This window comes from Cornus florida, unplaced genomic scaffold (genome assembly GCF_030987335.1).
Source record: "Cornus florida cultivar Cherokee Brave unplaced genomic scaffold, ASM3098733v1 CherokeeBrave_3.0.0_Hap2_Chr07, whole genome shotgun sequence".
NCBI lineage: Eukaryota > Viridiplantae > Streptophyta > Magnoliopsida > Cornales > Cornaceae > Cornus > Cornus florida.
This window is the reverse complement of record NW_026775577.1, coordinates 51,429,194-51,456,994: the sequence shown is the minus strand read 5'-3', so window position 1 is coordinate 51,456,994 and position 27,801 is coordinate 51,429,194. Positions and strand designations below refer to the sequence as shown.

Here is a 27,801-nt window from a genome sequence, read left to right as displayed (position 1 = left end):
TCATTTGCCAGGTCAATTATAGTCGTAGTATCAATTTCAGAAGCTTTTAGGGTTTTAATTGCTTTTTTATCATTTGCGTATGAGAGGTGGATTCTGGTACGGGGGTTTCTAAGGTAAGCCCAACATGTTGTTTTTATGTTTTAGAAGACACGATGAAGAAGGAAAGGAGTTTTTGGATTGATGAAGAAAAGGAAAGTTGCAGGGAGAGGTATGCAATATAGAGTTTGATACAATGAGAGTTTGGTGTATAATGGGCAATTGAAGCGTGTATCAGTGAAAGACGAAGAGTTTATAGCAGAATTAATGATTAATTAAGTGGGGATGGAATCGACATTTTTTGGAAATTGAAACTATGATGAAAATTGGGAGGTTATATGGTGTATATGCTATTACGGTACAATGGGTGTTATTTGAATTTTGGAAGCCTAAGCCCCAAACGGCAACCAAAATTGGGGGGCATTGTTGACACCCATTTTGGTAAATGCTTGGTTAGTGACATGGCAGTTGTTTTGGGCTGGTAGTTGGTTTGGGCTAAAGATCATTATTGGGTTACATGGATCAAACAATGGGCTTGGACTATAATTGGGATAGCCACGTGGCGGTTGATGATGTGTTAAAGGAGGACTATATTTTGCATGGATTAAAATTGCATGCAAGGGCGCTACAGATAAAGTTATTTTGAATATTTTGAGGTAACCAATGGATAGTAATCATATTGCTAATAGATATCGATTAGTTCATTTTAGTTGAATGCTGATAGTTATTTCTATGATTAGTTTATTTTGAATTTACCGTTAGTTGTGTGATAGAGTTGTAATGTAATTAGAATACTTATCTGTAGGAATTAGTTTACGTATTATTCTATAAATAATTATAGAGGCATGCTGTGCTAGAGGTCCAGGACCCTCAGAATCTTTTTATTAATGTTATTGCTTTCTTAAGCTCTTCCCCCATATAGCAACCTATCTCTCTTTCTCTTAATCTCATTCTCTCTATCTTCTTCTATATCTATATCTTCTTCCCTTTCTATTATCTCAAATCGTTACTATTTTACTCACTGATTGAAAGTTCTTTTAATTAAGGCAATCCTGAACTCATAAGAGGAGTTTACTTGTTCTCTTTTTCTTCGCATTGCCTGAAAGTCAATATTCTCAAAGGGATTACAGTTGACAATACACATTCGAACCATACAATTGGTTCTGGCATGTCCGCACACATCAAATTTTAGCGTCAACATGTGAGTGAATATGATTTTAATCTGAATCCAATATAACTTTATATGTGAGTAAATATGATTTTAAACTAAATCTGATTTGATCCGAATCTGAGCTAAATAGGATATGAATTGAAACATTCAATCAGATAATCCGTTAACAATTCAAATCCAATAATTCACTAAATTAACAAATTGGATATGAATTTGATTCATTCGATTGAAAGAGAGGCCTATTTGTATCTGTATATCAGTGTTTCATAGGAAATGGGTCAAGAAAAAACAATCAAACCCGAACAAAACCCAAACCCGAACTGGTAGCCCAAAGAGACAAACAAGCCCTCGCCGTATAGGACAGTACTAGTAAATTACAATTATCGTTTGGGAGAAATCTTTCGCAAAGAGCAAGCAAGAGCGAGAAAATTCGCAGAGAGCGAGAAAATGAAGCCCCAAACCCTAGTTAGGCAGCTCAAAATGAGGAAGATAGTGACTGACACGGTGCCTAAAGATGAATATATCGTATATGTTCATCCAGAGAGCAAGAAGATATACGAGCAAATGATGGCAGAGATAAGGGAACAAGATACAATCATGAACAGATTGAAGGTGATATCACTGAGCTTCGCTGATTCTACGGGTAAAATGGTGGAGAGGGTCAAAGAGAGGGTGTTTGGAGACAGGCTGAGGCAGACTGCTGAAGCCAAACAGAAGCAGAAGGAGAGGGACATCATGCTCGTACACACTTATCTCATGCTCAAGGACCTTGTCCATGGAATTGGAGATGAAGATCAAGCAAGGAAGGAACCGCCTGCTAGCAATGTCAAACAAACGGAAGCGTCACGGACTGAGGGGACTGATCGATCAAACCATTAGCTAGGTCTCTACTAGTTCATGGTAAACCCTTACCTAGAACCAAGTTTTGATTCATTTTTGTGCTTTTTTCCTTTTTTTAATTTGCTTTTGAAATAGTATTGAATAATTAGGGCTTTTTTAGCTGTTGCTTGCTGGAGATACATTTATGGTGTATATGTTGGGGGATTGGAGTATTTTTAATTTATAATAATATTTAAGTAATCATAAAAAAAATGTAATATAGTAAAATAATGTAACCATACAGGAATATAAATTGCGTAATTCAAACATTATAATATAATATATCTGTACATAAACTATCACTGAAAATAAATAGATTAAATGGAGAGTAAATAAACTTCTGGCTTGTGTAATGGAGAGGCAAGATACGTGTCTGTTATGACAAAGGCTTACCAATCTAGTGGTTTATAGCCTACTACATGCCCCTAGCCAAACCGATGGCTATCGATCACCCTTTCATATTTATTCACATTTCTTTTGGTAAATAACAGTAAGAACTTTTACTATTGACGCTAAAATCGGCTCCTTAGATCCGATTCTAAATTGATGTAATGCGGGCGTGCCAGAACCAATATTGTGGTTCGAGTGTGAGTTGTCGACTGCAGTCTCTTTGAGAATATTGACTATCAGGCGATGCGAGGAGAAAAAGAACAAATATAACTCCTCTTTGAGTTCTAATTGCCTTAATTAAAAAGGACTTTATCAGTAAATAATATATAGTAATAATTTGAGAATAGAAAGGGGAGAGAAATAGATATAGAAAGTGATACGGAGAAGAGATAGAGAGAGAGATATATAGGGAGAGAAATAGAACGAGATTGAAATAGAGAGGGAGAGAGATAGAGATAGCAAGGATGTTATATAAGGAAAGAGCTTGAGAAAACAACAATAATAATTAAAAGATTCTGAGGGTGCTGGACCTCGTTCTTAGCATGCCCCTTTGTTTATTTATATAAATTATTTGTAAAGCAAATACCTAATTACTTTACAACTCTATCACATAACTAAACGTAAATTCAAATAAAATTAATCCTATAGATAAACATCCTATTTTATTTCATATTAGCCAAATCTGTCGATTTAGGGTTCTTTCAAGATTTTCAGATAGTTTGCCGATATTGCCAGCCTATAAACCAATTAAGGATTTGCCCATTTATAGTCCAAGCCCAATTGCCAAAAAGGGTGTCAACAATGCCCCCAATTTCAAGCCCATTGTTGACACCCTTTTTGGTAATTGGGCTTGAATTACAAGTGGGCTTGAAATGCAATGACGCGGTGATAGCTTGGCTATAATGGAAGGTTCAGTTTTGTATATGGGCCGATGATGTGGATATATTTTGGCTGAATGGAGTTGTATTTTTCAACGTGGAATTCAAGTTGTATGCAAAGATGGGAAGAATATTTTGAATAAATAATGGATAAAGATCATTGTTTTAGGACTTATCTTTTGTTTAGTATTAGTTGCATAATCAAGTAGGATGTTTATCTATAAGATTAGATTTTATTTGAAATTAGTATTTAGTTATTTGATAGAGTTTGATGTATTTAGAATGCTTATGCATAAGAGTTTGTTTTATGAATTTTTCTATAAATAAGCATCCTCAGAATCATTATATTATTTTGTTTGCTTTCTCAAGCTCCTTTCTTTATATAGCATCTTTGCCATTTCTATCTCTCTCCCTCTCTATTTCAGTCTCGTTCTATTTCTCTCCCTATCTCTTCTCCCTATCACTTTGTATATCTATTTCTCTCCCATTTCTATTATCAAATTATTACTATATATTATTCACTGATAAAGTCCTTTTAATTAAGGCAATTAGAACTCAAAGAGGAGTTATATTTGTTCTCTTTTTCCTCGCATCGCCTGATAGTCAATATTCTCAAAGAGACAGCAGCTGATAATTCACACTCGAACCACAGTATTGGTTTTGGTACACCCGTATTACATCAATTTAGAATCAAATCTAAGGAGCCGATTTTAGCGTCAACATTTTTGGCATGCCAAGTGGAACCCCACTAGGTGAGTGATTTATGATAAAAAATATGCAGTCGGCTTCTCAGCCGATGAACCAGTATTTTAACTAGCCATATGGTTGGCTAGATGATTATCGGCAGATGCCAACAGCAGTCGATTATCGGCATGTTCTAGCAGCCGTCGATTATCAGCATGTTCCAGCCGCCGATTATCGGCAGACGCCAACAGTCGATTATCGGCAAACGCCAATAGTTGATTATCGGCAGACGCCAACAGTCGCTGATTATCGGCATGCTCCAGTAGTTGATTATCGGCAGATGCCAACAGTTGATTATCGGCGAGTGGCAAACCAGTCACCAACAGCCGATTATCGGCAAGTGGTAAATCAGCATGCTGTATCACAACCTCCGGTACTCGGGGAGCAGCCGATGGCCAATTAGTCATATGGTTGGCCTGAAAGTGATTAGCGACTAGCATCCAATTATCGGCAGGTGAATTAGGAGATTAAAGCAATTATGGCTCAGATTTCAGCCCTATGGGTCAAGATAGCTCAAGGGCAAAGACGTCCTCAACCGCTAGTAAATCACCAGCAAAATCAGAATGTGCAACGCCAACTGATGTAGCTAATTCCTCCTTTAAGAGATCAGCGACAGGGGGGCAATCAGAACCAAGGTAGGGTTAATTCATTAATACCACCGGCGGCTGCCGGGGGGCACATAATTGCAAATCCACAACGGGAATGGGTTGATCCGTATCCTCCGCTTTAGCTTGATGATAGGGCGCTGATTTTAACCCTAATCCAGGCCGAGGTAGCTCAAGGGTGTAGACGTCCTCAGCCCGTGTACAAGAAACCATACCCTGACCAGGTGGTAAATCAGTATGTCACCCCTGTATCACAACCTCCATTACATGAGGGGCTGCCGATAACTGGTACAGAAATTGGCCAGCCTTGCTGATTTCGGCAGAAAATTTTACCAGAAAATCGGTAGCAAAGTTTGCCAGAAAATTATCAGTCACCGACTGCCGATTATCGGCGAGTTCCAACAGTTGAGTATCAGCAGGTTGCTCCTGTAAATCAAATCGGAAAGATAGAGCAAACCCAACTTGCTTCCATTCAACATGGTTGCCATGAATGGAAGGGTACAAATCGGCTAAAAGCAAAGTGGCCTATGTACTTTTATTTTTTATTTTTATTTATTTTTATTTTTACAATGAATAATTTCTACAAATAAACGTAAATTCAAATAAAACTAATCCTATAGATAAACATCCTACTTGATTAAAAACTCCATGACCTAAACAACTGCATATTTAAATTAAATTATCCTACAGATAACTATTAGCAACTACAAACCTTGCCCAACTAATTCAAATACTTTAACCACATTTACATGCCATTTGAATCCACGATAAAAATATATATCCCCATTTCCGTCCAAATCACAGCCACGTCATTGCCCAATAATACTGCCGAATGTTCCATTTCAGTCCAAGCTTACTGCCACGTCACTTGCCCACGTGTCACATTATCCCCAAATTGGTTGACATGTCATTGATACAAAATTTACCAAAAAGGGTGTCAACATTTACAAACTTTTATTATGTTTGATTTATATAAAAACCGAACAGTATACAACAAGAAGTATTTGTATCCAGGTTTTTGAGTTCTATATTGTTCCAAACTACCAGTTACTATTTTAGATTCTGTATGTTTGGTTTTGGACAATACCAATATGCATAATATAGTTGAGGATTTAAGTCTCTACAAGAGTATTGTGGGAGTTATTTGCCAAAATTGAAAAGGGCTAACCGACTAACCCAGTGCGCCAAGCTTCTGCCACGGCCTCCAGGACACAATGGAGCAGCCTTACCATTGTGCCAAGGCGCGCCCTCATTTGCCAGAACAAGAATGAAAAAATAAAAGCTTTTGCATTGTTTGTATGTAGTTCGATGTAGTGAGGAGTCATGTTTGCACAATGGTCCCACAGTGAGTATAGGACCTGGTGGACACTCGAGCTGTCACAGAGGAGTAAAGAAGAGGACGAGGAGCTATTTGAGTCATCTCTTGCAGAGGTTAGAGGTTTCTAGGTTGAACAAGTTTCTGTATTCTGTCTTAGCTTTCTCTGTGACTCTTAAAGTCTCAGTTCTCAGGGTTGGTGAATACCCTTAATGGAGCATCAAGTGCTCTTTATATACTGTTTTGGTGAAGGGTAAAGACCTTTGGTCAACCATAATCACTTCCAGATAAAAGGAGTGAAAGGATGATTGGGAGAGGTCTTTAGGGATTAGGTAGGACAATCCCATGGCTCAATGGCAGCTTGTTAGATTGACAAGAGGTTTTCCTAAGTAGTTAGGTTATGGTCCCTCCTCTTTTAGAGATCACTCCTCTTCTTATTTTGTGATAGGCTAGACGACAACGTCGATGCCTCTAGCGAATCCTCAGGGCTCAACCGCCAAGCCAACACTCCCAGGGTCCCTCTGAAGGGATGAATCTTCCCTTGAGGTCTTCCTGGCTAGAATTAAGAAGGTCATCTTGTATTTTACGTTCGAGGTTTACAACTCCTTGGGGGTCTTAAGCCGATCGCTAAGGTTTATCTATCGGGAGGAGTTCTTCAGGGCTTTGAGGTTTATCCGTTGAGTGGAGCTCCTCGGAAAATTTCCCTTTGAGGTTCATCCTATGGGAGACTTATCCATCAGGAGGAGTTTCTCATGGTGGGCTCGAGGTTTATTTGTAGAGAGGAACTCCTTGTAAAAGAATTTATTTAACGCCTTGCAGGAGAGGCGAGGGGATCCCCTTTGGAGCTTCAATGCTTCCCAAATATGCCAGTTCTTTTTCTGTGGGCACCATCTGGAATACTGGAGGTCATGCCTACATGCCAAATGTATTTTTTCACTTAACTTTTCTTTCTTCTCTTATGTGAAGTTTAGTTTGAATGTTTTAATTTCTGAACTCCAGTACTTCACGGTTTGGTTAAAGAAAAGTAATATCAAAATATTACACCATAGAATCATAGATTTAATCATTAATTACCAACATTAAGTCACCAACATTTGTCATACATGACACATCATAATCTCCATAGTTTTAGAGGAGAATTTAAAAAGAGCATAGACACTAGGAATCACATATTGTTTTGTGATTATAATTTAGAATTCATTTTCTCCATCTCTTTCCCTTTCTCAGAATTCAAGAGGTAACTCCATTTGACCTTAATTTAACTCGTGAAGTTTGAGAACAAAACTGTTTGATTTTTCCAGCTATAGATTGCATTTATATACTTGTTCTATAGGTGCCTTCATATTGAAAAATATTCGAGTTCTTGTTTGAACCATCGGTTCTATTCAGTTAATATACACTCAAGATTGTGAAGATATATATTTGTGTCTGCCAAGAACATGTCAATTTCACTTGAAGCTCTGGCAATGGCAGCTGCTAACCATCTTGGGCCCAGTACAGACATCAAAGAATGGGAACGCTTCAACTTGGAGCCACCACCCTATTTATTAGCTGAAGAATAAGAGGAAGAAGTCCAGAGGGAGAGAGTAAATAAGAATGGCTTTCGTAATAGTTTTCAGACGATGATGAAGATGGTGCTAATTAGGATGATGAAGTAGCTGTAGGATACAATCGAAAAGCGGGTTTTGGGAAGAGTTATAGATAAGACATTGCAGAGTCCCACAATATGGGCGTTTGGGAAGGCTGAGATCAACCCAGCAGCAAGTAGGACCCATTGTTGGGTTGATCTCAGCCCTATTAGTTTACCGCGGAATACATGTCACTAGATAGGATTTTGAATCCATTGCGGAGCCTAAGGAGAATACATGTCACTAGATAGGACTTTGACCCCATTGCGGACCCTAAGGTGAATAGGATGATCGTTGATGAATTCCATAATAAGGCTATTGGTGATCCTAAGAAAGGTGAGAAAAAATAAAAAAGAAAAGAGACTTGAAGACATCAACAATTCCACTAATAATTAAATTTTTGCATATATACTCCAAATTGACATTTGGAGCCTATTTGCATTCTTCTTTTGTCCTCAATTTATTTATTATTATATCAGTTCACTCTGTTAACTATATGGTACTTGCCAGTAACTACCACCACATATCTGCATCCTTTGAAACTTATATATAATAGGTCTTGAATATCGAAATGTAATTTTCTATTTATAATTATAAGATCATAGTATAACTGTAAGAAAAAAATATAACAGGGTCCAAATACTTAAATTCACTCAGGAAACAAAAAATTGCGATATTATAGAAATATTTTGTCGAATTTACTCTTAATTTATATAAATGCAATTTAACTCAACTTGTTTTGCATAATTTTTTAGTACGTGAATATTAGTAATATAAGACGTGACAAAGATTATTGTTTTAAATTTACATATTTTAATTTTTATATATTTCTACTCTGAAACAGTATATATTGTTGTGTTCTTATTGTAACCATATATAATTTTTAAACAAATTTATCCATGCACAGGAGGGGAAAAATAAAAAGAAAGAAAGAAGAACTAGTGAACCCGAAACACTAGAAATATCCGTGTATTGGGTGGAAATATATTTTTATGGTAAACACAATGTGCCTAATTACACTGTCATCATTATTTCTTCACTTGCATCTATAAATATTCATTTCACATTCATTTTTTTTACTGAGTTTGTATTCATTCCTTAAGGGGTAATGATAAATTTTTTTTGAATTCGAACCCTCTGAACACTCATAAGCTCCTTCTGGAACACCAGCTGCAGTGGGCCTCACAGGGAGCTTGTGAGTTCAGAATGATTGAATTCAGACCCCCAAACAGTTCCTTTTGTCAAGTTCGCAAACATGCTTCCTAATAGGCTCGTTAAGACTAGGTCATGACTTATTTATTAACACTCGTTTGTATTTATAACACGTGTCCTCTTTATTATTATTATTATTTGCCAAAATTGAAAAGGGCTAACCGACAAACCCAGTGCGCCAAGCTTCTGCCACTGCCTCCAGGACACAATGGAGTAGCCTTACCATTGTGCCAAGGTGCGCCCTCATTTGCCAGAACCAGAATGAAAAAATAAATAGCTTTTGCATTGTTTGTATGCAGTTCGATGTGGTGAGGGAGTCATGTTTGCACAATGGTCCCACAGTGAGTATAGGACCTTGGGACACTCGAGCTGTCAAGGAGGAGTAAAGAAGAGGACGAGGAGCTATTTGAGCATCTCTTGCAGTGGTTTGAGGTTTCTAGGTTGAAAAAGTTTCTGTATTCTGTCTTAGCTTTCTCTGTGAGTCTTAAAGTCTCAATTCTCAGGGTTGGTGAATGCCCTTAATGGAGCATCAAGTGCTCTTTATATACTGTTTTGGCAAAGGGTAAAGACCTTTGGTCGACCATAATCACTTCTGGATAAAAGGAGTGAAAGGATGATTGGGAGAGGTCTTTAGGGATTAGGTAGGACAATCCCATGGCTCAATGGCAGCTTGTTAGATTGACAAGAGGTTTTCCTAAGTAGTTAGGTTATGGTCCCTCCTCTTTTAGAGATCACTCCTCTTCTTATTTTGTGACAGGCTAGACGACAATGTCGATGCCTCTAGCGGATCCTCAGGGCTCAACCGCCAAGCCAACACTCCCAGGGTCCCTCTGAAGGGATGAATCTTCCCGGCTAGAATTAAGAAGGTCATCTTGTATTTTACCTCCGAGGTTTAGAACTCCTCGGAGATCTTAAGCCGATCGCTAAGGTTTATCTATCGGGAGGAGTTCTTCAGGGCTTTGACGTTTTTCTGTTGAGTGGAGCTCCTCGGAAAATTCCCCTTTGAGGTTCATCCTATGGGAGAGCTCCTTTAAGGTACCATAGTGAGACTTATCCATCAGGAGGAGTTTCTCATGGCGGGCTCGAGGTTTATTTGTAGAGAGGAACTCCTTGTAAAAGAATTTATTTAACACCTTGCAGGAGAGGCCGAGGGGATCCCCTTTGGAGCTTCAATGCTTCCCAAATATGCCAGTTCTTTTTCTGTGGGCACCATCTGGAAACAAAACTATCATCTAGTGTATTTACAACAGGATGACACATGTGCATGCACATGTGTACTCATACACACACACACATATATTTTTATTTGTACGTGAATACTGGAGGTCATGGACTAGGTACCTGCATGCATCAAATGTATTTTTTTCACTTATTTTTTCTTTCTTCTCTTATGAAGTTTATTCTGAACGTTTTAATTTCTGAACTCCAGTACTTCACGGTTTGGTTAAAGAAAAGTAATATCAAAATATTACACCATAGAATCATAGATTTAATTATTAATTACCAACATTAAGTCACCAGCATTTGTCATACATGACACATCATAATCTCCATAGTTTTAAAGGAGAATTTAAAAAGAGCATAGACACTAGGAATTACTTATTGTTTTTTGATTTTAATTCAGAATTCAATTTCTCCATCTCTTTCCCTTTCTCAGAATTCAAGAGGTAACTCCATTTGACCTTAATTTCACTCGTGAAGTTTGAGAACAAAACTGTTTGATTTTTCCAGCTATAGATTGCATTTATATACTTGTTCTATAGTTGCCTTCATATTGAAAAACATTCGAGTTCTTGTTTGAACCGTCGGTTCTATTCAGTTAATATACACTCAAGATTGTGAAGATATATATTTGTGTCTGCCAAGAACATGTCAGTTTCACTCGAAGCTCTGGCAATGGCAGCTGCTAACCATCTTGGGCCCAGTACAGACATCAAAGAATGGGAACGCCTCAACTTGGAGCCACCACCCTATTTATTAGCTGAAGAATAAGAGGAAGAAGCCCAGAGGGAGAGAGTTAATAAGATGGCTTTCCTAATAGTTTTCAGATGATGATGAAGATGGTGGCAATTAGGATGATGAAGTAACTGTAGGATACAATCGAAAAGCGGGTTTTGGGAAGAGTTATATAGATAAGACATTGCAGAGTCCCACAATAGGGGCGTTTGGGAAGGCTGAGATCAACCCAGCAGCAAGTAGGACCCATTGTTGGGTTGATCTCAGCCCTTTTAGTGTATCGTGGAATACATGTCACTAGATAGGATTTTGAATCCATTGCGGAGCCGAAGGGGAATACATGTCACTAGATAGGATTTTGACTCCATTGTGGAGCTTGAGGTGAATAGGATGATCGTTGATGAATTCCATAATAAGGCTATTGGTGATCCTAAGAAAGGAGAGAAAAAGAAAAAAGAAAAGAGACTTGAAGACATCAACAATTCCACTAATAATTAAATTTTTGCATATATACTCCAAATTGACATTTGGAGCCTATTTGCATTCTTCTTTTGTCCTCAATTTATTTATTATTATATCAGTTCACTCTGTTAACTATATGGTACTTGCCAGTAACTACCACCACATATCTGCATCCTTTGAAACTTATATTTAATAGGTCTTGAATATCGAAATGTAATTTTCTATTTATAATTATAAGATCATAGTATAATTGTAAGAAAAAAAATATAACAGGGTCCAAATACTTAAATTCACTCGGGAAACAAAAAATTGCGATATTATAGAAATATTTTGTCGAATTTACTCTTAATTTATATAAATGCAATGTAACTCAACTTGTATTGCATAAATTTTTAGTACGAGAGTATTCGTAATATAAGACGTGACAAAGATTGTTGTTTTAAATTTGCATATTTTTATTTTTATATATTTCTACCCTGAAACAGTATATATTGTTGTGTTCTTATTGTAACCATATGTATTTTTTAAACAAATTTATCCATGCACAGGAGGGGAAAAATAAAAAGAAAGAAGAAATAGTGATAGTGAAACACTAGAAATGTACGTGTATTGAGTCGAAAGATATTTTCATGGTAAACACAGGGTGCCTAAGTACACTGTCGTCATTATTTCTTCACTTGCATCTATAAAAATTCACTTCACGTTCACCTTTTTATTTTTATTTTTATTTTTATTTATTAGCACTCGTTTGTGTTTATAACACTTGTCCTCTTTATTGTTATTTTTTTGGGTATCGATTTCAGGCTCGAGTCCAAGGTCAAGTTCAGAATTGTTGGCTAAACGAGGGAATTCAGCGGTGTTTGAAGTTAACCATTTATATATTTTGGCTTTGTTGGGAGATTTCTATATTTTGAAACTATAATTCCACTGAAGTAATGATAAACAGATTGCAACGTCTTAAAAACATTTAATTTTAGTCATCTTGCTCTCAATACCATTTCTTAGTTATGTCAGATTCATTTTTGATATGTTTGGTCACGGAGTGTTATTGCTCCAAAGAAACATTGTTTCAGAATCAGAATTACTATTTTAGACCATATGTTATTAGAGTTTGGATGGTAGAGTCATGCCAGCAATCTGATACTTGTTAATCTGTACTTCCCTAGCCATAAATGTTTACGAGAAGTTGTCGGTTTCTTTTCCTCCTCCATTCAATCGAACAAAAAGAGAAAATGACACAATATCTTCTGTAGAGATGTCTAATCCATTCCTTATTCCCTCACTTTTTTTTTTTTTTTAATTGGTTGAAATATTCATTAACCAATTTTTGGTCGTCACTGCTATCACAATAAATTGTCATAGCTGACGTCATAATCACAGGATAGATATTAAGGAGAGTTCAATATGAGTACAGGCACAACAGGAATCAGATCACGAGAATATTGGTTTATGATTTTTGTTGAGAATTCAATCTCTCCCTCTCTCTCTCTATCGCAGAATTCAAAGGGCAACACATCTTGACCTTAGTTTAACCCGTGAAGTTTGAGAACAAATATGTTTGCACATACATACTTGTTCTATGAGTAGAAGTTCATAGGGAGAGAGTGAACAAGAATGGGTTTCCGAACACTCGGTTTCGTTCCGGATTTCAAGAACCAGTTGAGAAATGGTGATGAAGATCATGGTGGAGCAAGTGTAGGATGGTATTTAAAATTGGGTTTGGGAAGAATTGTAGAAATGGAGACATTGGGTTTGCTTGGGGTCAATACGGATGGTGTTGGTAAGTTGTAAATCAAGATGATGCTCAAGGCATCAACAAGTCCAGTAATGACTACTATTAGGGTCATTTTTTGTTCTCTGTTTTTAGGAATCAGAAGCAGCATTTCTGCTTTCTTTTTGTTCCAAAGAAAACGAAAAACATGGTTTGGTGATGTAAATTAAGATAGTTTTACAGAATTTCAAAACATAAAACAGAGAACACCACTAATATTTGGTGCCTAGTGCTGTTTTTACCCAATTAACTCTGTAACTTGTCTCTTTCTCTCTCTCTCACACACACATTGTGTATAATACTTGCAAAATATGAAATGGGAATGTGTGTGAGAAATGCTTCTCCCATACAAGAAACGAGATAAAAACATTGGAGTTAATATACTCCTAGTTTGACATTTGGATTTGAGCCCTTGGTTCTAAAAATGATTTTACAAGTGATCCAACTTCAGTTGGTTTTCTAACTTGAAAACAAAGATAAGCACATCGACATGCACTGAGATAGATTGAATTTACCACTCTAGCCTCCAAGTGGAAGATTGTTTAGGTTATAGAGCTTGATTATTAGTCGGATTACAGTTTGACTTTTGGCCTGAAAATGTCCGATCGGTTGGGCTTTGTTATTATGTGTAGAAATTAGTGGACCGGTCGCACTTTGCTAATATGTGTAGAAATTAGTTTTCTTGTTCGATTCTCTTTCTAAAAGGTTGCTAACTATATATTAGGTTTTGCGCACCCCGCAGGGTGTGTGTGAGCCAATCTTTTGAGTGAGATTGTGTTCTGCCGACGGCCACAACAGACCGAGAGAGAGTGTTCATAAAAATTACACAAATCCGTCCCCAAATGAAGGACTCTAATTAAAGGCTCGAGAGTTCAGTAGGGAGGTTTTGAACAAGAAGAATTTTTTTTTTTCTTCAAACTAATATAATAAACAAAAAATAACTCTCTCTCTCTCTCTCTCTCTCTCTCTCTCTATACATATATATATATATATAGTACAAATCAACTTGATGGCAAGATTCTTTCTTTTCATTATAATCCAATCCTCTCCATTAAGCAGATGCGACAAAGTAAATATAGTTCATCATTCCAAAATAAAGAGTGAGATAAGCACAGATTGTTTGGTAAATTTCACTGTTTCTTTGGGTCCATTGAAACACCATTCCCACACGCTTCAGCAGCAACTTTGCTTTCGCTAGAGAAACAATCCCTTGCTCGATTTCACCAAGCCACCTTCCTTATCCCATCTAGTCGATCAGTTTTATACAAATCCCTCCATCATTATTCTTAAGTTCCCCAACATTTCCCAACTCGGGTTCTTTCCTTCGTACTTCTCATGGAACAACGATTTCACCCCAAAAACATGAAGACAGACATTGATGCAAGCACCAATAGGCCATACATACAGTACACTGCAAGGCCAACAAAATTTCAAAAAACCCAATAGAGATCACACAAACTTATTGAGCATCTCCAAAACTGATTGATCCAATCCACTATTATTTGATAAATCCAATAAAAGGCTCTTAGTACATGAATCGGGAGAGAATCCCTTCTCAACCATTTCTTGAAGAAGTTGCATTGCCCTTACCGTCTCATTGTTTCGAAGAAATCCCTGGACAATTACCTTGGAAGTGCAACCACTCACTTCCATTTTCTCAAAATCAGGATGCAGTCCACTTTCTTCCATCTCTCGAAACAAGGCCATTGCCTCAGCAAGACATTGGTTTTTACACAATCCATTTAACAGAGTACAGTAGGTAATATGATTAGGATGTTGGTCACAGGCTCGCATCTCATTTAGAAGTTGTTGTGCAACTAGAGGGTTTCCTGCGTGGCAAAAACCACCTATAAGAGTGTTGTAAGTAATAGTATCAGGAACCAATCCCATCTGAGAAATTTCGTGAAACAGGCTTAGAGCCTCGCTCATTTTTCGCATCCTACAATATCCGTTAATCAAGATGTTATAGCTTTGAACATTAGGGGCACAACCCCTAGCAACCATCAAATCAAATATCTTCCTTGCCTGATGAAATTTGCTTTGCAAACAATAACCACCTATAAGAGTGTTGTAAGTAACAGTATCAGGAACCAATCCCATCTTAGAAATTTCTTGAAACAGTCTTAGAGCCTCACTCATTTTTTCGCATCCTACAATATCCATTAATCAAGATGGTATAGCTTTGAACATCACGTGCACAACCCCTAGCAACCATCAAATCAAATATCTTCCTTGCCTCAAGAAATTTGCTTTGCAGACAATAACCATTCACCAGTGTATTATAAGTTACTGTATTAGGCTCCTCACCTCTTTGAATCCTCATTTCAACTATTTCAAATGCTTCTACAACCTTCCCTTTCTTACAAAATGCATCCACCAATATATTGAAGGCTTGTACACTCAATTTGATTTTTCCGTTCGCCACTACATTCAACAATGTTGCAGCTTCTTCGCGCTGGTTTGAATTGCATAGGCCAAGAATTAAGGAGTTGTAAGTGACAAAATTCGGCAAAATGCCTTTAAGGATCATTTTCCAAGTGAAGTCAAAAGCCTCAGCTACCAATCTGTCCTTACAAAGGCTGTCAATGATGGTGCTATAAACAATGACATCAGTTTCCCAATTTCTCTCTTCCATCTTCTTAATCAACTCAATAGCTGCGCCGGTGTTCCTCGTTTTGCACATTTATAATCGTTCCGCAAGTAGTTGTATCAGGTTGAAATCCTTTTGCTGCCTGACTTATTTTATCCTCGCTGCAGAGTCCCCTCATCAAAGTGTTGAACATCACACAGTCCACTTCATAACCAAGCTTCAGAGTTCTCCCCAGAACAGAAAAACCAAAATCGACCCTGTGGAGGGAAAAAATCCCCTCTAATAAGATTACTCCACGTCATCACGGATGCAAATCTGTCTTTCAAAGGCCCGTCATGCTCAAGCCCAAATTGAATGTATTCTTAGCCCATGATCACTGTTATTTGCCCTCCAACCTTTATCCAGGCCGAATCAAAAGGTTATCAACCCGATTTGCTAATATCAACATCCGGCCCGTTATTCAAGCCCAGCCGGTTAAAGATATAGCCAGCCCAGTTATTCAAGATTGGACAAATCCTACAAGTTGAAGAATTTACCATAGAAGGAAGACTCTGCAATAGGAAGTTCTACACAAAGCAAGTTCTGCGCATGGAAAATTAAATAATGGAAAGAAATCTAATTGTAAAGAAAGTCATACATGGAAAGAATTGGAGGACAAGCAATGGGAGTCCTACCATAATTCTACTACTTTTTTTATGTATAAATAGAGGCCAAGACCTCTAATAAAAGGGATCTCAAGCGTCCAAGCAATTCTACGCTTTTCTATATACTGTTCTTGGTTATTTTTATTGCTGATTGAGTGAGTGAAATTTTGCACCTAGAGACCCGATTCAAATGGCAGTAACAATTCATCAATATGCCCAGAGTGTAACTGTCTGGCTCTACCATTTGAGGATTCCATTTGATGAAGTAAAGAAATTGCCGTGGTGTAATGTTTCATTCTTACAATGGCTCCTAACAATCGATTAAAACGCACAATTGAAGGAAGAGGTCGCATTTGAGACATTTCATCAAACAATGACAGTGCATCGTCAAGGTTGGTGAAATCAAATCGACTTGAGTAAAATAACACAATGCTTAAGAGAAGTTGTAGAATTACAGGTACCTTTCTGGAGAGAGAGAACACCACCATTTCTAAAATTTGTGGAGGCAATAACACTTCTTTTCATCATCTTTCAGCTCTCTGTGAGTGAAAACAAGTCACCTGAAGGCCGAAGCTGGTTGGGTTGGCTATTTTTGCTCAGACAAACTCCGAGCTTCTTCTAAACTTCCATACTTTGCAAACCCACAAAAATTTCCGTCAAATTCCTGTCGAATATCTCGCAAGCCTCACGAATCCAACCATTCCTAATATATCCAGAAACCATACAGTTCCAAGTCACCACATTCTTTTCGGCCATTTCATCAAACACGCGACATGCAGTCTTAACATCCCCACACTTGAAACTTCTTGTAATTTTTTTTAGAGAGATACAGAGGAGAGAGATATAGACGGGAGCGATTGCAAAGAGAAACTAAGATAGATTGTAGAGAGAGACAGGCGAGATTTTGTGCATTCGTTGAGAGAGGAGAGAGAGAACCAGTTCTTAAGCATGCCTAAAATACCTTCTAAACATTTATTTTAAAATATAAAATTATTCTTTTTTAATTAAAAAAATTCAGCAAAATAACGAATTCACACTAAAATTCCGTTTAGTTTAAGAATATAGATGAAATTCAATAAAATGGAGTACACCCGTAAAATATTAGTTTTATTGAAAACAATAATAAATTCCGCTCTCTTTTTATTTTTTGGTGAGTGGAAAAATTGCATAAAAGAGAAAAAAACACTATACAAATACACGTGGGACATATGCCAACCAACAATGAGAGGTGTACCGGCAATGGGCAAATAAAACCCAAAAAACAAGAGGCTTATAGCCCAAACAAAACTTAGAAACAAAAGGTATGTAGCCAGACAAAAGTCCAAACCGCAAGTTTAAAAAAAACCCACAAAGGCCCACTACTCCACGTCGAAACAAAAAGAGATTCAATCCATTAACTAAACATTTGAACTAACCCTAATCAATAGGAAAAGGCGGATCATCAACGAAACCGAAAGGAGATTTAAAACTATACTCTATTCTTTCTGCTATTTTTTTTTATTCCTCCTTTTTATCAAACCCACTCCATACAAAACCCTTGATTTCACCTAGTTGATGAAGGATTTGGATTAAAAGCTAGTTGAGAAAGTTGTTCTACACCTCAAGAAGATTCATTAATTGGATACCCAATACTTGCCTATGATATTCATAAAATTGCCTATTTATGGTACTTGCCTATGATATTTATGAATATTATGTGTTTAGAATTGAAATTGCTATGTTTTTATACATTTTGATGCTCTATTGCTTAATTGATCAAGTATGTGATCACAAGTTGAAATTGAGCCATGTATATGATTATTAAGCTTATATATATATATATGTACTTGCCTTGTCAACTTAAATGTATTAAACCTTGTACTTGTTGCCTAATTACACTTATCTTCCACATTGCCTATCAAATGTTTGACTAAATGCCTCAATGCATGTATGTGTTAGTTATAGCATGAATAGTTGATGGTGATAGATGATTATGTAGAAAAGAATCGCTAAGAATGCATAGTTCATTCAAGGCATTGGCATTTGTGAGTATTGGCCGGGTTGGTTGATCCAGGCGGCTAACTCAACCTAAATAGAGTACGTGCTGGGTAGGACTTTTATGGTTGAACTAACTAGGCCCTAAATGGTGATCAGTGAGAGGCCATGGATGGATAGTCAACTTTGCCTTGGTAAAGTTGGTTAGCGATTTTTGTGTGAGTTGTGTGAGTATTGGGCGGTGTTGGGATGGCATTTCATAGCATGACCTTTGAACATCGGCATTGATTACTATATTGCTTTCTGACTTGGTTTACGAAATTGTGCATGGTTTATGATTTATGTTTTCCCTCAAAGTATGATCCCTATTTCATTTTTATTCCTTTCTTTGGGTGCTAGCTCACGGGAGTTTAAAGTGTGTTTAGGCATTTCGTACTGAGCGAACGTCGCTCACTCCTTAATATTTTAAGAACATGGGAAAGAAGTGGTGAATGACACACATCCACAGGCATAGGCATGAATTAGTGAACCTTTTTACTCCTTTTTGTAACAAGGCTAATATAGATGAATGAACTTATTTTGTAACTTGATGTCTAGACTTTGTATATAGGACCATGATGGTCCCATCCTTGTAATCATATGCTTTTGGTCACACTTGTGTATTTTGGGAATGTATATAATGGCATTAGCATCAATTTGTACATGTAAGGTAATTGAACAGTTTGGAGGAATTCTATGGAAGCAAGTGTATCTATTTTGGTATTTTCATGTATATGAGAATGTACATGGTTTAATTTGATTACTTTGTGTATATATGAATTTTTAGTGGTATTTCAATCATCTATCTTGTGAGTTGGGACAGGTTTAGTATGGTCCAAATGACTAAATTGTATTTAAGATGGATAAAGTATATTAGAAGAGCAAATGATTAATTTATTTCCCTGATAGATCGTAAACTCCTTAAGAAATTAATCAGCAGTCCAATTTTAGTGTTCATCATAGACTTTGGTTTCGGGTAGCCCTCATAACTTGCCTTGTCTTGCGCGTGTGCATCGCCCTGCGCGGGTGCAAGCATGACACCGTACGATTGATCGTAGATCTCTTCCCATACATGTTTTAGGAACTTGCACCCGTCCTGGTACTTCACCCAAATCACATTGTAACCATCATTAATGATCGGTAGGCCTCTTCCCATACAAGTTATTGTTATATTTTATTTTCTTTCATAATTAATATTATCTTCTTTCTTTTTTTCCCTCGTCTATTTTAAACGAAGCTTAATGAGTTATGACCGACTTATTTTTGATATTTTGATATCCAGGTATTATTGCTCCAACGTGACATTGTTTTAGGAACCCAATTGCAATTTTAGATCAGATGCTACTAGGGTTTGGATAGTGAAGTCATGCCACCAGTATATGATATTTGCCCCCTCCCCTCTTCCTTAAAAATTGAGTTGAATGTTCCAACTCCACTTAACGAATTTTTAGTCATCGCTACTCTCACAATAAATTGTCATAGCTGACCTCAATATTTATAAGGAGAACTCAAAATAAGAATGAACACAACATAAATCAGATCACGAGAATGTCGATTTATGATTTTATTCAGAATTCAATCTTTCCCTCTTTCTGTATTTCAGAATTCAAGGGGCAACTCATTTTGACCTTAATCTACCCCGTGAAGTTTGAGAACAAAATTTTTTGACTTTTCGAGCTATAAATAGCATACATATAATAAACTTGTTTTATGTGTGTACCCACAAATTGAAAAACAATTCTGTGTTCCTATTTTTTGAACTACCAGCACAATTCAGCTAATACGTACATCTAAGCTTGTAAAGATATATAGAGCTGTATCTGCAAATTAGAAAATGTCAGTTTCACTTGAAGCTCTGGCAATGGCAGGTGCTAACTATGTTGAGTGGGGTATGGACATTGAAGAATGGGAACGTCTCGATTCCGAGACGCCACCCCATTTATTAGCTGAAGAACTTCAAGAAGAAGAACAAGTTGTTCAGATGGAGAGAGTGCACAGCAATGCGTTTCCGAACACTCGTTTTGTCATGCAAACCAAACCCTAATCATTATACACACTTAATATGGCCCAAATACGTTTATGTTATTTGGCTTATCTATGATCAGTTTTTTGCTTTGTGTTTTTAGGAATTAGAAGCGGCATTTCTGCTTTCTTTTTGTTCCAAAAAAACGAAAAGCATTGTTTGCTGATGTAAAAATAGTTGTACAGAATTTCAAAACATAAGGACACAATTTTCCAGGCTCACATTTGTGACAGTTCTATGCTCTCTCAATTTTGCATGGGTGGCTCTCATTCATTCTCGGAGTCAATTTTTTTTTTTTTTTTTTCAGGTTCATCTGTTGTTGGAATATAAAATATTTTTTTAGAAAATATATTTTATTTTTATTAAATATTAAAATTTAATTAAAATAACTTATTTAAATTATTTTATAAGTCCCATTAGATACACTTGATCTTAATCTCGACTTAAACTTTTGTCAGACATAAAAAAAATTAATTAATTCATATATATATATATATATATATATATATATTTATATTTAACGTTCATTCAGGTAAATCAAACACACCCATATGTGCCATTTAAGACTTCATGAATAGAACAAGAAATATCACTAGTGATCTAAGAAGGATAGGGATAAATATGAATATGGGATACAAATACGTCATAATATGGGTATAGCGATACTGTAAATCTTAAAAAATAATATACGGGTATAACATGATACCGCAATACAAAATTAATATCTTTTATTTTTATATATATAAAAAATTAATGTTTGGTCAATTTTAAAAAAATATTATGAATTTAATTGCAATTATTAATATAATATAGGAATTTGTTTCACAAGACATAAATAGAGTATCTCTAGTCATCACTTAATAAAATTTGATCTTTTCTTACCAATTATACTATGTAATTATTGTTGGAATAGGTGCATTTTAATGTTCAAACTTATTAAAAATATATTATGAAGTGCTTAAAAGTATTGGATACGCAGTCGAAATACCTAAAAAGTTTTTGAAAAAGTAATGGATACGTGGTAGAAATTAAAATATATATTTTAAAATTATGAATACGTTTAAAAAGTATTGAATACATATTCACGAGTATCCATAAAATATTAGTAATCGACATGTATCAAATACGAATACGTTGCTTTCCTAAAAATATCCATATTTACTACCTAGCGATACACTACAACTAAGTCCTATGGGGTTTGTTGGAGAGATAATTGATTTTAGAAATACTACCCTTTGTTTTGTTTCTATTTTTTACTTTTTATTTTTTATTTTTATTTATTTATTTTTTTGGTGATTTTAAATGATTTGTGCATTTCTTTAGATCATTAATGAATGGATCAAGCTTAATTTTGTAATATGCAGGAATTACTTGTAGAATCCACTATTATTATTATTCATACAGCTTATACATATTTTTTGGTTGGAATCCTCCAATTAACTTACTCTAGTATAGGATTCCTTTCAAAAACAAATAAAATAAAATTATGTCTTAATATCCAATGAATTAAATGCAATTCAATAAAAAAAGACAATATGATATTTTAAAGAAAAATAGTTTAGACATGAGAACATTTTTGTAACAAAATATGATAATCGGGGCATGTGTACAAAATATACTTCGAGTAGGGACCAAGCCAATGCAAGCTAGTGGGCACGTGCCCCCTGACCTAGCCCGCCCCGCCCTCTTTTAACTTTTTCTTTATTTTTTTTTTTGTACTTTTCAAATTCTTTTAATTTTTTTAAAAGAAAAAGTCAAATTTTCCTTTCTCAACCAAACTCTTTTTCTTTACAAAGTTTTTTCATTTTCCTTTCCTTTTTATTTTTCAACTTCTTAAAATTCTTAAGTTTAACTTATATTTGAATAATTTTCTTCTTTTTTTATATTTTATATACTAAGAGACTCTTGTAGCCAAGTGGTATTTTCTTTACCTTCCAAAATAGATGATGAAAGTTTGAATTTTCAAAGGAACAAAGTAAAATGTATCCTCCCGCCCCCCAACAAAAAAAAAAAAATCATTTTAAAATTCTAGCTCCGTCCCTCCCTTCAAGGGGCCATATGTAAATTTGAATATAGTTGTTGTTGTTGTATTTTTTTTAATTACCCTCCTATCAAAGTTTTGCCATACCAGCATTATTCCTTCTTATAGTATATATATATGAATTGGCAAAAGTGCAACCAAAAATTAAAGACTCCCACTCTAAAATCAGAAGAGGAGGTAAAGCCAAATAAGCAAAATCGTTTAATATTAGCCTTCAGTAATAAGCCACTTTCTCACGTTAGTCAATTGATTTTTATTTTATTTTTCTTTAACAAGGTAACGGTTGATTCATTTTCAGAATGATTTGCACTCGTAAGGTGCGTAGATAATGAGGGAGCTATGAGAAAATTAAACAAAGAAATTTTTTTCCCTTTAATAAACTATCCACTGTATACTCATTTTACTCTACTGATGGAAAGAATATTATTTTCTGAAACTAGCGCGCAACTAATTAGCCGTTAGATCATCATCTTAAGGTTCTTATTAAATTCGTGTACAACTTTTTCTTACTCGCCACACGTGTGTGTGTGTGTGTGTGTGTATATATATAATTGATGCATGCTTGCATTAGCAAAATATTCTTAGATTGCTCTTAAATGAGAGTGAGCCTTGATGTAATGAGAAGGTGGCTCCGGATGAATTCATGGAAGTAAATTAGTTCAAATAGTTTTTTTTTTTTACTTCACTAAGTAACAGTAAATTGGTTAAACTAGTGTTTTTTTGTTTTTCCCTTTCCTTACCTTTTGCAAACTAGAATGATACCGTTTTCTTTCTTTTGCTTCATAATTTATTCAAAATGAATAATTATTACTATATTTTCTTATCTTTCGTATCCTTTTTTTATCTTTTTATTTAAAATAAATAATTGTTACTGTATTTTCTTTTCTCTTGTAACTAATATTATATATATATTTTTCTTTTCGTTCACGAAGCTTTAGTTATATTAGATTCAATTTTTTTTTATATTTTATATTCTATATTCGATAGGTGGAGTCCAAGGTAACATTGTTTCGGAATCCTAATTGCTATAATACTTGTGAATCTGTACAGGTTTTCCACAAAACGCTCTCTCTTTTAAATTGAGTTGAATGTTCAACTTCAGCGAATTTTGAAAAACAATTCTGAGTTCACATATACCCACAAATTGAATATACTTGTTTTACATATACCCACAAGTATATTATATGTATGCAGTAGTTGAATGTTCAACTACTGCATACATATAATATACTTGTTTTACATATACCCACAAATTGAAAAACAATTCTGAGTTCACGTTTTTGAACTACCAGCACAATTCAGCTAATACATCTAAGATTGTGAAGTCTATATATATACATATATATATATATATATATTATATCCAATATGAGTAAAACTAGCACAACATTCCAAGGCGACAAAGAATGAGAAAGCAGACACATTAGTTGAGAATTGTACAAGAGTTCAGCTATGAAGTCACCCTAATCTCAGTTGACACTGTTGCATGATATAGTCCCTAAACCTATGGTATTCAACTATTTTGGCATATAATTTTGTTAAGAATGACCTTGCAGATATTCAGGGGGAAAAAAGAAAAAAGAAAAAAAAAAAAAATGACCTTGCAGATAAGCACAGATTGTTTGGTATATTTCAGTGTTTCTTTTGGACCATTGAAACACCATACCCAAACGCTTCAGCAGCAACTTTGCTTTCGCTCAAGAAACAATTCCTTGCTCGTTTTCACCGAGCCACCTTCCTTATCCCATCTAGTCCATCAGTTTTATACATATCACTCCGGCATTCTTCTTAAGTTCCCCAACATTACCCAACTGGGGTTCTTTCCTTCGTACTTCTCAAGGAACAATGATTTCACCCCAAAAACATGAAGACGACATTGATGCAAGCACCAATAGGCCATACATACAGCACACTGCAAGGCCAACAAAATATCAGAAAAGCCAATAGAGATCACATAAACTTATTGAGCATCTCCAAAACTGACTGATCCAATTCACTATTATTTGATAAATCCAATAAAAGGCTCATAGTACATGAATTGGCAGAGAACCTTCTCAGCCATTTCTTTAACAAGTTGCATTGCCCTTAACGTTTCATTGTTTCGTAAAAATCCCTGGACAATTACATTGTAAGTGCAAGCATTGGGAGAGCAACCACTCTCTTCCATTTTCTTGAGCAACGTGTTTGCTTCACTTAACAATCCTTTCTTACAGAGACCATTAATCATAATGGTATATGTGAGAATATCAGGCTGCAACCTTTTGGTGGAAAGACTACAAAAGAGTTCTCTTGCAGCTTTAACGTTCCCAGCTCTGCACATACCATCAATTAGGATACTGTAAGCCACAATACCAGGATGCAGTCTACTTTCTTCCATCTCTTGAAACAAAGCCATTGCCTTAGCAAGACATTGGTTTTTACACAATCCATCTAACAAAGTACCGTAGGTAATAAGATTAGGATGTTGGTCACAGGCTCACATCTCATTTAGAAGTTGTTGTGCAACTCGAGGATTTCCTGCATGGCAAAAACCACCAATAAGAGTGGTGTAAGCAACAGTATCAGGAACCAATCCCATTTGAGAAATTTCGTGAAACAGTCTTAGAGCCTCACTCATTATTCGCATCCTACAATATCCATTAGTCAAGATGTTATAGCTTTGAACATCAGGTGCACAACCCCTAGCAACCATCAAATCAAATATCTTCCTTGCCTCATGAAATTTGCTTTGCAAACAATAACCATCCACCAGTGTACTGTAAGTGACTGTATTAGGCTCCTCACCTCTTTGAATCATCTCTTCAACTATTTCTAATGCTTCTGCAACCTTTCCTTTCTTACAAAGTGCATCCACCAATATATTGAAGGTTCTTACATCTGGTTTGATTTTTTGGTTCACCATTTCATTCAACAATGTTGTAGCTTCTTTCCACTGGTTTGACTTGAATAGGCCACGGATAAAGGAGTTGTAAGTGACAACATTTGGTGAAATACTTTTACTGATCATTTCCGAAACGAGGTCAAAAGCCTCAGCTACCAATCTGTTCTTACAAAGATCGTCAATGATCGTGCTATAAGTAGTTGTATCAGGTTGAAATCCTTTTGCCACCATGTCATGAAACAACTTTATTGCCTGACTCATTTTATCCTCGCTGCAGAGTCCCCTTATCAAAGTGTTGAGCATCACGCAGTTCACTTCATAACCAAGCTTCAGAGTTCTCCCCAGAACAGAGAAACCGAAATCAACCCGATTCAAATGGCAGTAACAATTCATCAAGATGCCCAGAGTGTAACAGTTTGGCTCTACCATTCCTGAGGATTCCATTTAATGAAGTAAAGAAATTGCAGTGCTGAAATGTTTCATTCTCACAATGGCTCCTAACAATCGAGTAAAATGCACAATTGAAGGAAGAGGCCGCATTTGAGACATTTCATCAAACAGTGACAGTGCATCGTCAAGGTTAGTGAAATCAAATTCACTTTGATCTCTCAGAGACTTCATACACCGGGTTTGACTACTCGTACAGTGAGGTTTTTGTCTTTACCAGTTTGGGAATGAAACGAAGCCCTTAAATTGCCTCTAGCAAATGGATAATCAATGAAGAAAATAATACAATGCTTAAGAGAAGTTGTAGACTTACGGGTACCTTTCTGAAGAGAGAGAACACCACCATTTTTAAAATTTGTGGAGGAAATAAGTTTTCTTTTCATCATCTTTCAGCTGTGTGTGTCAGTGTGTGTGAAAACAAGTCACCTGAAGGGCGAATCTGGTTGGGTTGGCTACTTTTGCCGCAGACAAACTCCGAGCTTCTTCTAACTTTCCATACTTTGCAAACCCACAAAAAATTTCGTTCCTACTAGGCATAACATCGAATATCTCACCAGCATCACGAATTCTACCATTCCTAATATACCCAGAAATCATACAGTTCCAAGTCACCACATTCTTTTCTCGGGCATTTCATCAAACACACGACATGCAGTTTTAACATCCCCACACTTTCAAACAACTTGTAATTACATATTGGAACTCATGAACTGAATCAGTACGTAACATAAAGGGGGGTGAACCGGTGAAGGGTAGAGAGAGAGAGTGGGAGAGTAGAGAAATACAGACAAGAGGTATTTTAGACAGAAACAGACGAGAGAGATTGGGGAGAGCGACAACGAGATTTTGTGCATTAGGTGAGAGAGAAGATAAAGTGAGAACAGGGATTCTAACCGGTTCTTTAGAGGGTCTAATTCCAAACACTTATTTAAAAAAATACGTAATTATCCTTCTTAAATTAAATATAAAATTATTTAATAAATTCATCAAAATAACGATTCATTCTAAAATTATGTGTAATGAATATAGAGGAAATTTATTAAAAATGAGTACACCCGTAAAGTATTAGTTTTACTGAAAACATAATAAATTCCTCTCTTCTCTTATGTTCCGTTCTGTAGGAATGGAAAAAAATTAAATGGAATGAAATTAATGAAGCCTGAGACATCTTGGGAAAGAAATTAAACGTTTTTCTCTTTTGTCCGGTTAGTAAAAAACTGATTTGATTGGTAGTATAAAAGAAAAGATAAATTTTTAAGTTGTTTTCATCGTTAAACCCATTCCTTACTTTATTTATGAAATTTATTAAATATTTATGAAGGGTAATGTAATAATTTAAAACTTCTATAATAGGCTCTGTGATGTTTTCGATTTTTACCATTTTTTAATTTTCTGGAATTCAGTCGTTGTAGGGGTATTTTTGTCTTTTTTCGTTTTGCGTACCGGACACCGTAGAGTGTGCCGGTTATGTCCGAGAGTTGATTGGAGCATTTCATTGAGTCCAGGACTCTTTGAAATGCAAGGGTGGTCATTTTTGCATTTTTCTGTTTTTCAAGCCAGACGGTCCCGTGTGGGACCCGCTATCGTAATTGTTGCATCCAGGGAGTTTAGTTGGGTCCATTTACATCATATTTATTTTATTTAATGTGTTGTATAAGGTTGTGCATTATTTTATGTGTATATGTTTATATATGGTGCAAATTAAAGTAAAATAAAAAGGAAAAAAAGAAGAAGAAAATAGTGAGGCCCACTCTTCCTTTAATTTTAATGGTCAAGAGAACATTTCTAGTCTCTAATCTCTCTTCAGTCCTGCTGCTCTCTCTCATTTCCTCTCATACTTGCTTTTTCTTTTTCTTTTGCAATCAAATTTTGATCTTAGATTTCTCTTTCATTATTTGAAATTTTTAAGTGCCGTTTGCGACAAATTGAAGCCCACAATGAGATCTTCAAATCCATACCAGCAATTTCAGCTTTTGGCCACTCTAGGAAGTCAGAAAATTGAGACCCATTTTTAGGATTTGAAGTGAAAATTGGGACTACTTAGATTGAGGTAGGGGTTTCTAATTCCCAATTTCTTGTTCTTTTGTGAGTCAATTTCTTATTAATTGTTGCTAA

At 35.8% G+C, this 27,801-nt stretch overlaps 2 protein-coding genes and 2 long non-coding RNA genes across 4 annotated transcripts; 1 reads left to right on the top strand and 3 right to left on the bottom strand.

The window, feature by feature from the left end:
* Window positions 1–1,581: 1,581 nt before the first annotated feature.
* LOC132267187 (uncharacterized) lies at window positions 1,582–12,268 on the top strand. The gene is made up of 2 exons (XR_009468916.1): window positions 1,582–2,107; window positions 12,080–12,268. It is a non-coding gene; the product is annotated as an uncharacterized LOC132267187 (long non-coding RNA).
* Window positions 12,269–13,991: 1,723 nt separating this feature from the next.
* Window positions 13,992–24,753, bottom strand: LOC132266208 (pentatricopeptide repeat-containing protein At1g12620-like). Its single transcript, XM_059767060.1, has 4 exons — window positions 24,361–24,753; window positions 24,166–24,270; window positions 15,355–15,502; window positions 13,992–15,197 (listed from the first exon to the last, which is right to left on the bottom strand). The coding sequence occupies exons 1-4, from the start codon at window positions 24,751–24,753 to the stop codon at window positions 14,497–14,499; spliced, it is 1,347 nt and encodes a 448-aa protein (XP_059623043.1). The 3' UTR covers window positions 13,992–14,496.
* On the bottom strand, window positions 22,704–24,342 carry LOC132267186 (uncharacterized). Its single transcript, XR_009468915.1, has 2 exons — window positions 24,020–24,342; window positions 22,704–22,857 (listed from the first exon to the last, which is right to left on the bottom strand). It is a non-coding gene; the product is annotated as an uncharacterized LOC132267186 (long non-coding RNA).
* Window positions 24,754–24,834: 81 nt separating the features above from the next.
* LOC132267184 (pentatricopeptide repeat-containing protein At1g62680, mitochondrial-like) lies at window positions 24,835–26,595 on the bottom strand. The gene has a single exon (XM_059768271.1). It carries the CDS (start codon window positions 25,681–25,683, stop codon window positions 24,835–24,837), a length of 849 nt encoding a protein of 282 aa, XP_059624254.1. The 5' UTR covers window positions 25,684–26,595.
* Window positions 26,596–27,801: the final 1,206 nt, after the last annotated feature.

Bases quoted from the DNA above. Each gene is read 5' to 3' on its own strand.
- LOC132266208 (XM_059767060.1), bottom strand. From the start codon at position 24,753: ATGGCTTTGTTTCAAGAGATGGAAGAAAGTAGACTGCATCCTGGTATT. The intron at 24,271-24,360 runs TAATAGTGAATT...TTGGCCTTGCAG, and splicing joins CTTTTATTGGATTTATCAAA to TGTGCTGTATGTATGGCCTA. The intron at 15,198-15,354 runs GTGAGGAGCCTA...TGGATATTGTAG, and splicing joins TGAAATGAGGATTCAAAGAG to GATGCGAAAAAATGAGTGAG.
- LOC132267184 (XM_059768271.1), bottom strand. From the start codon at position 25,683: ATGGAATCCTCAGGAATGGTAGAGCCAAACTGTTACACTCTGGGCATC.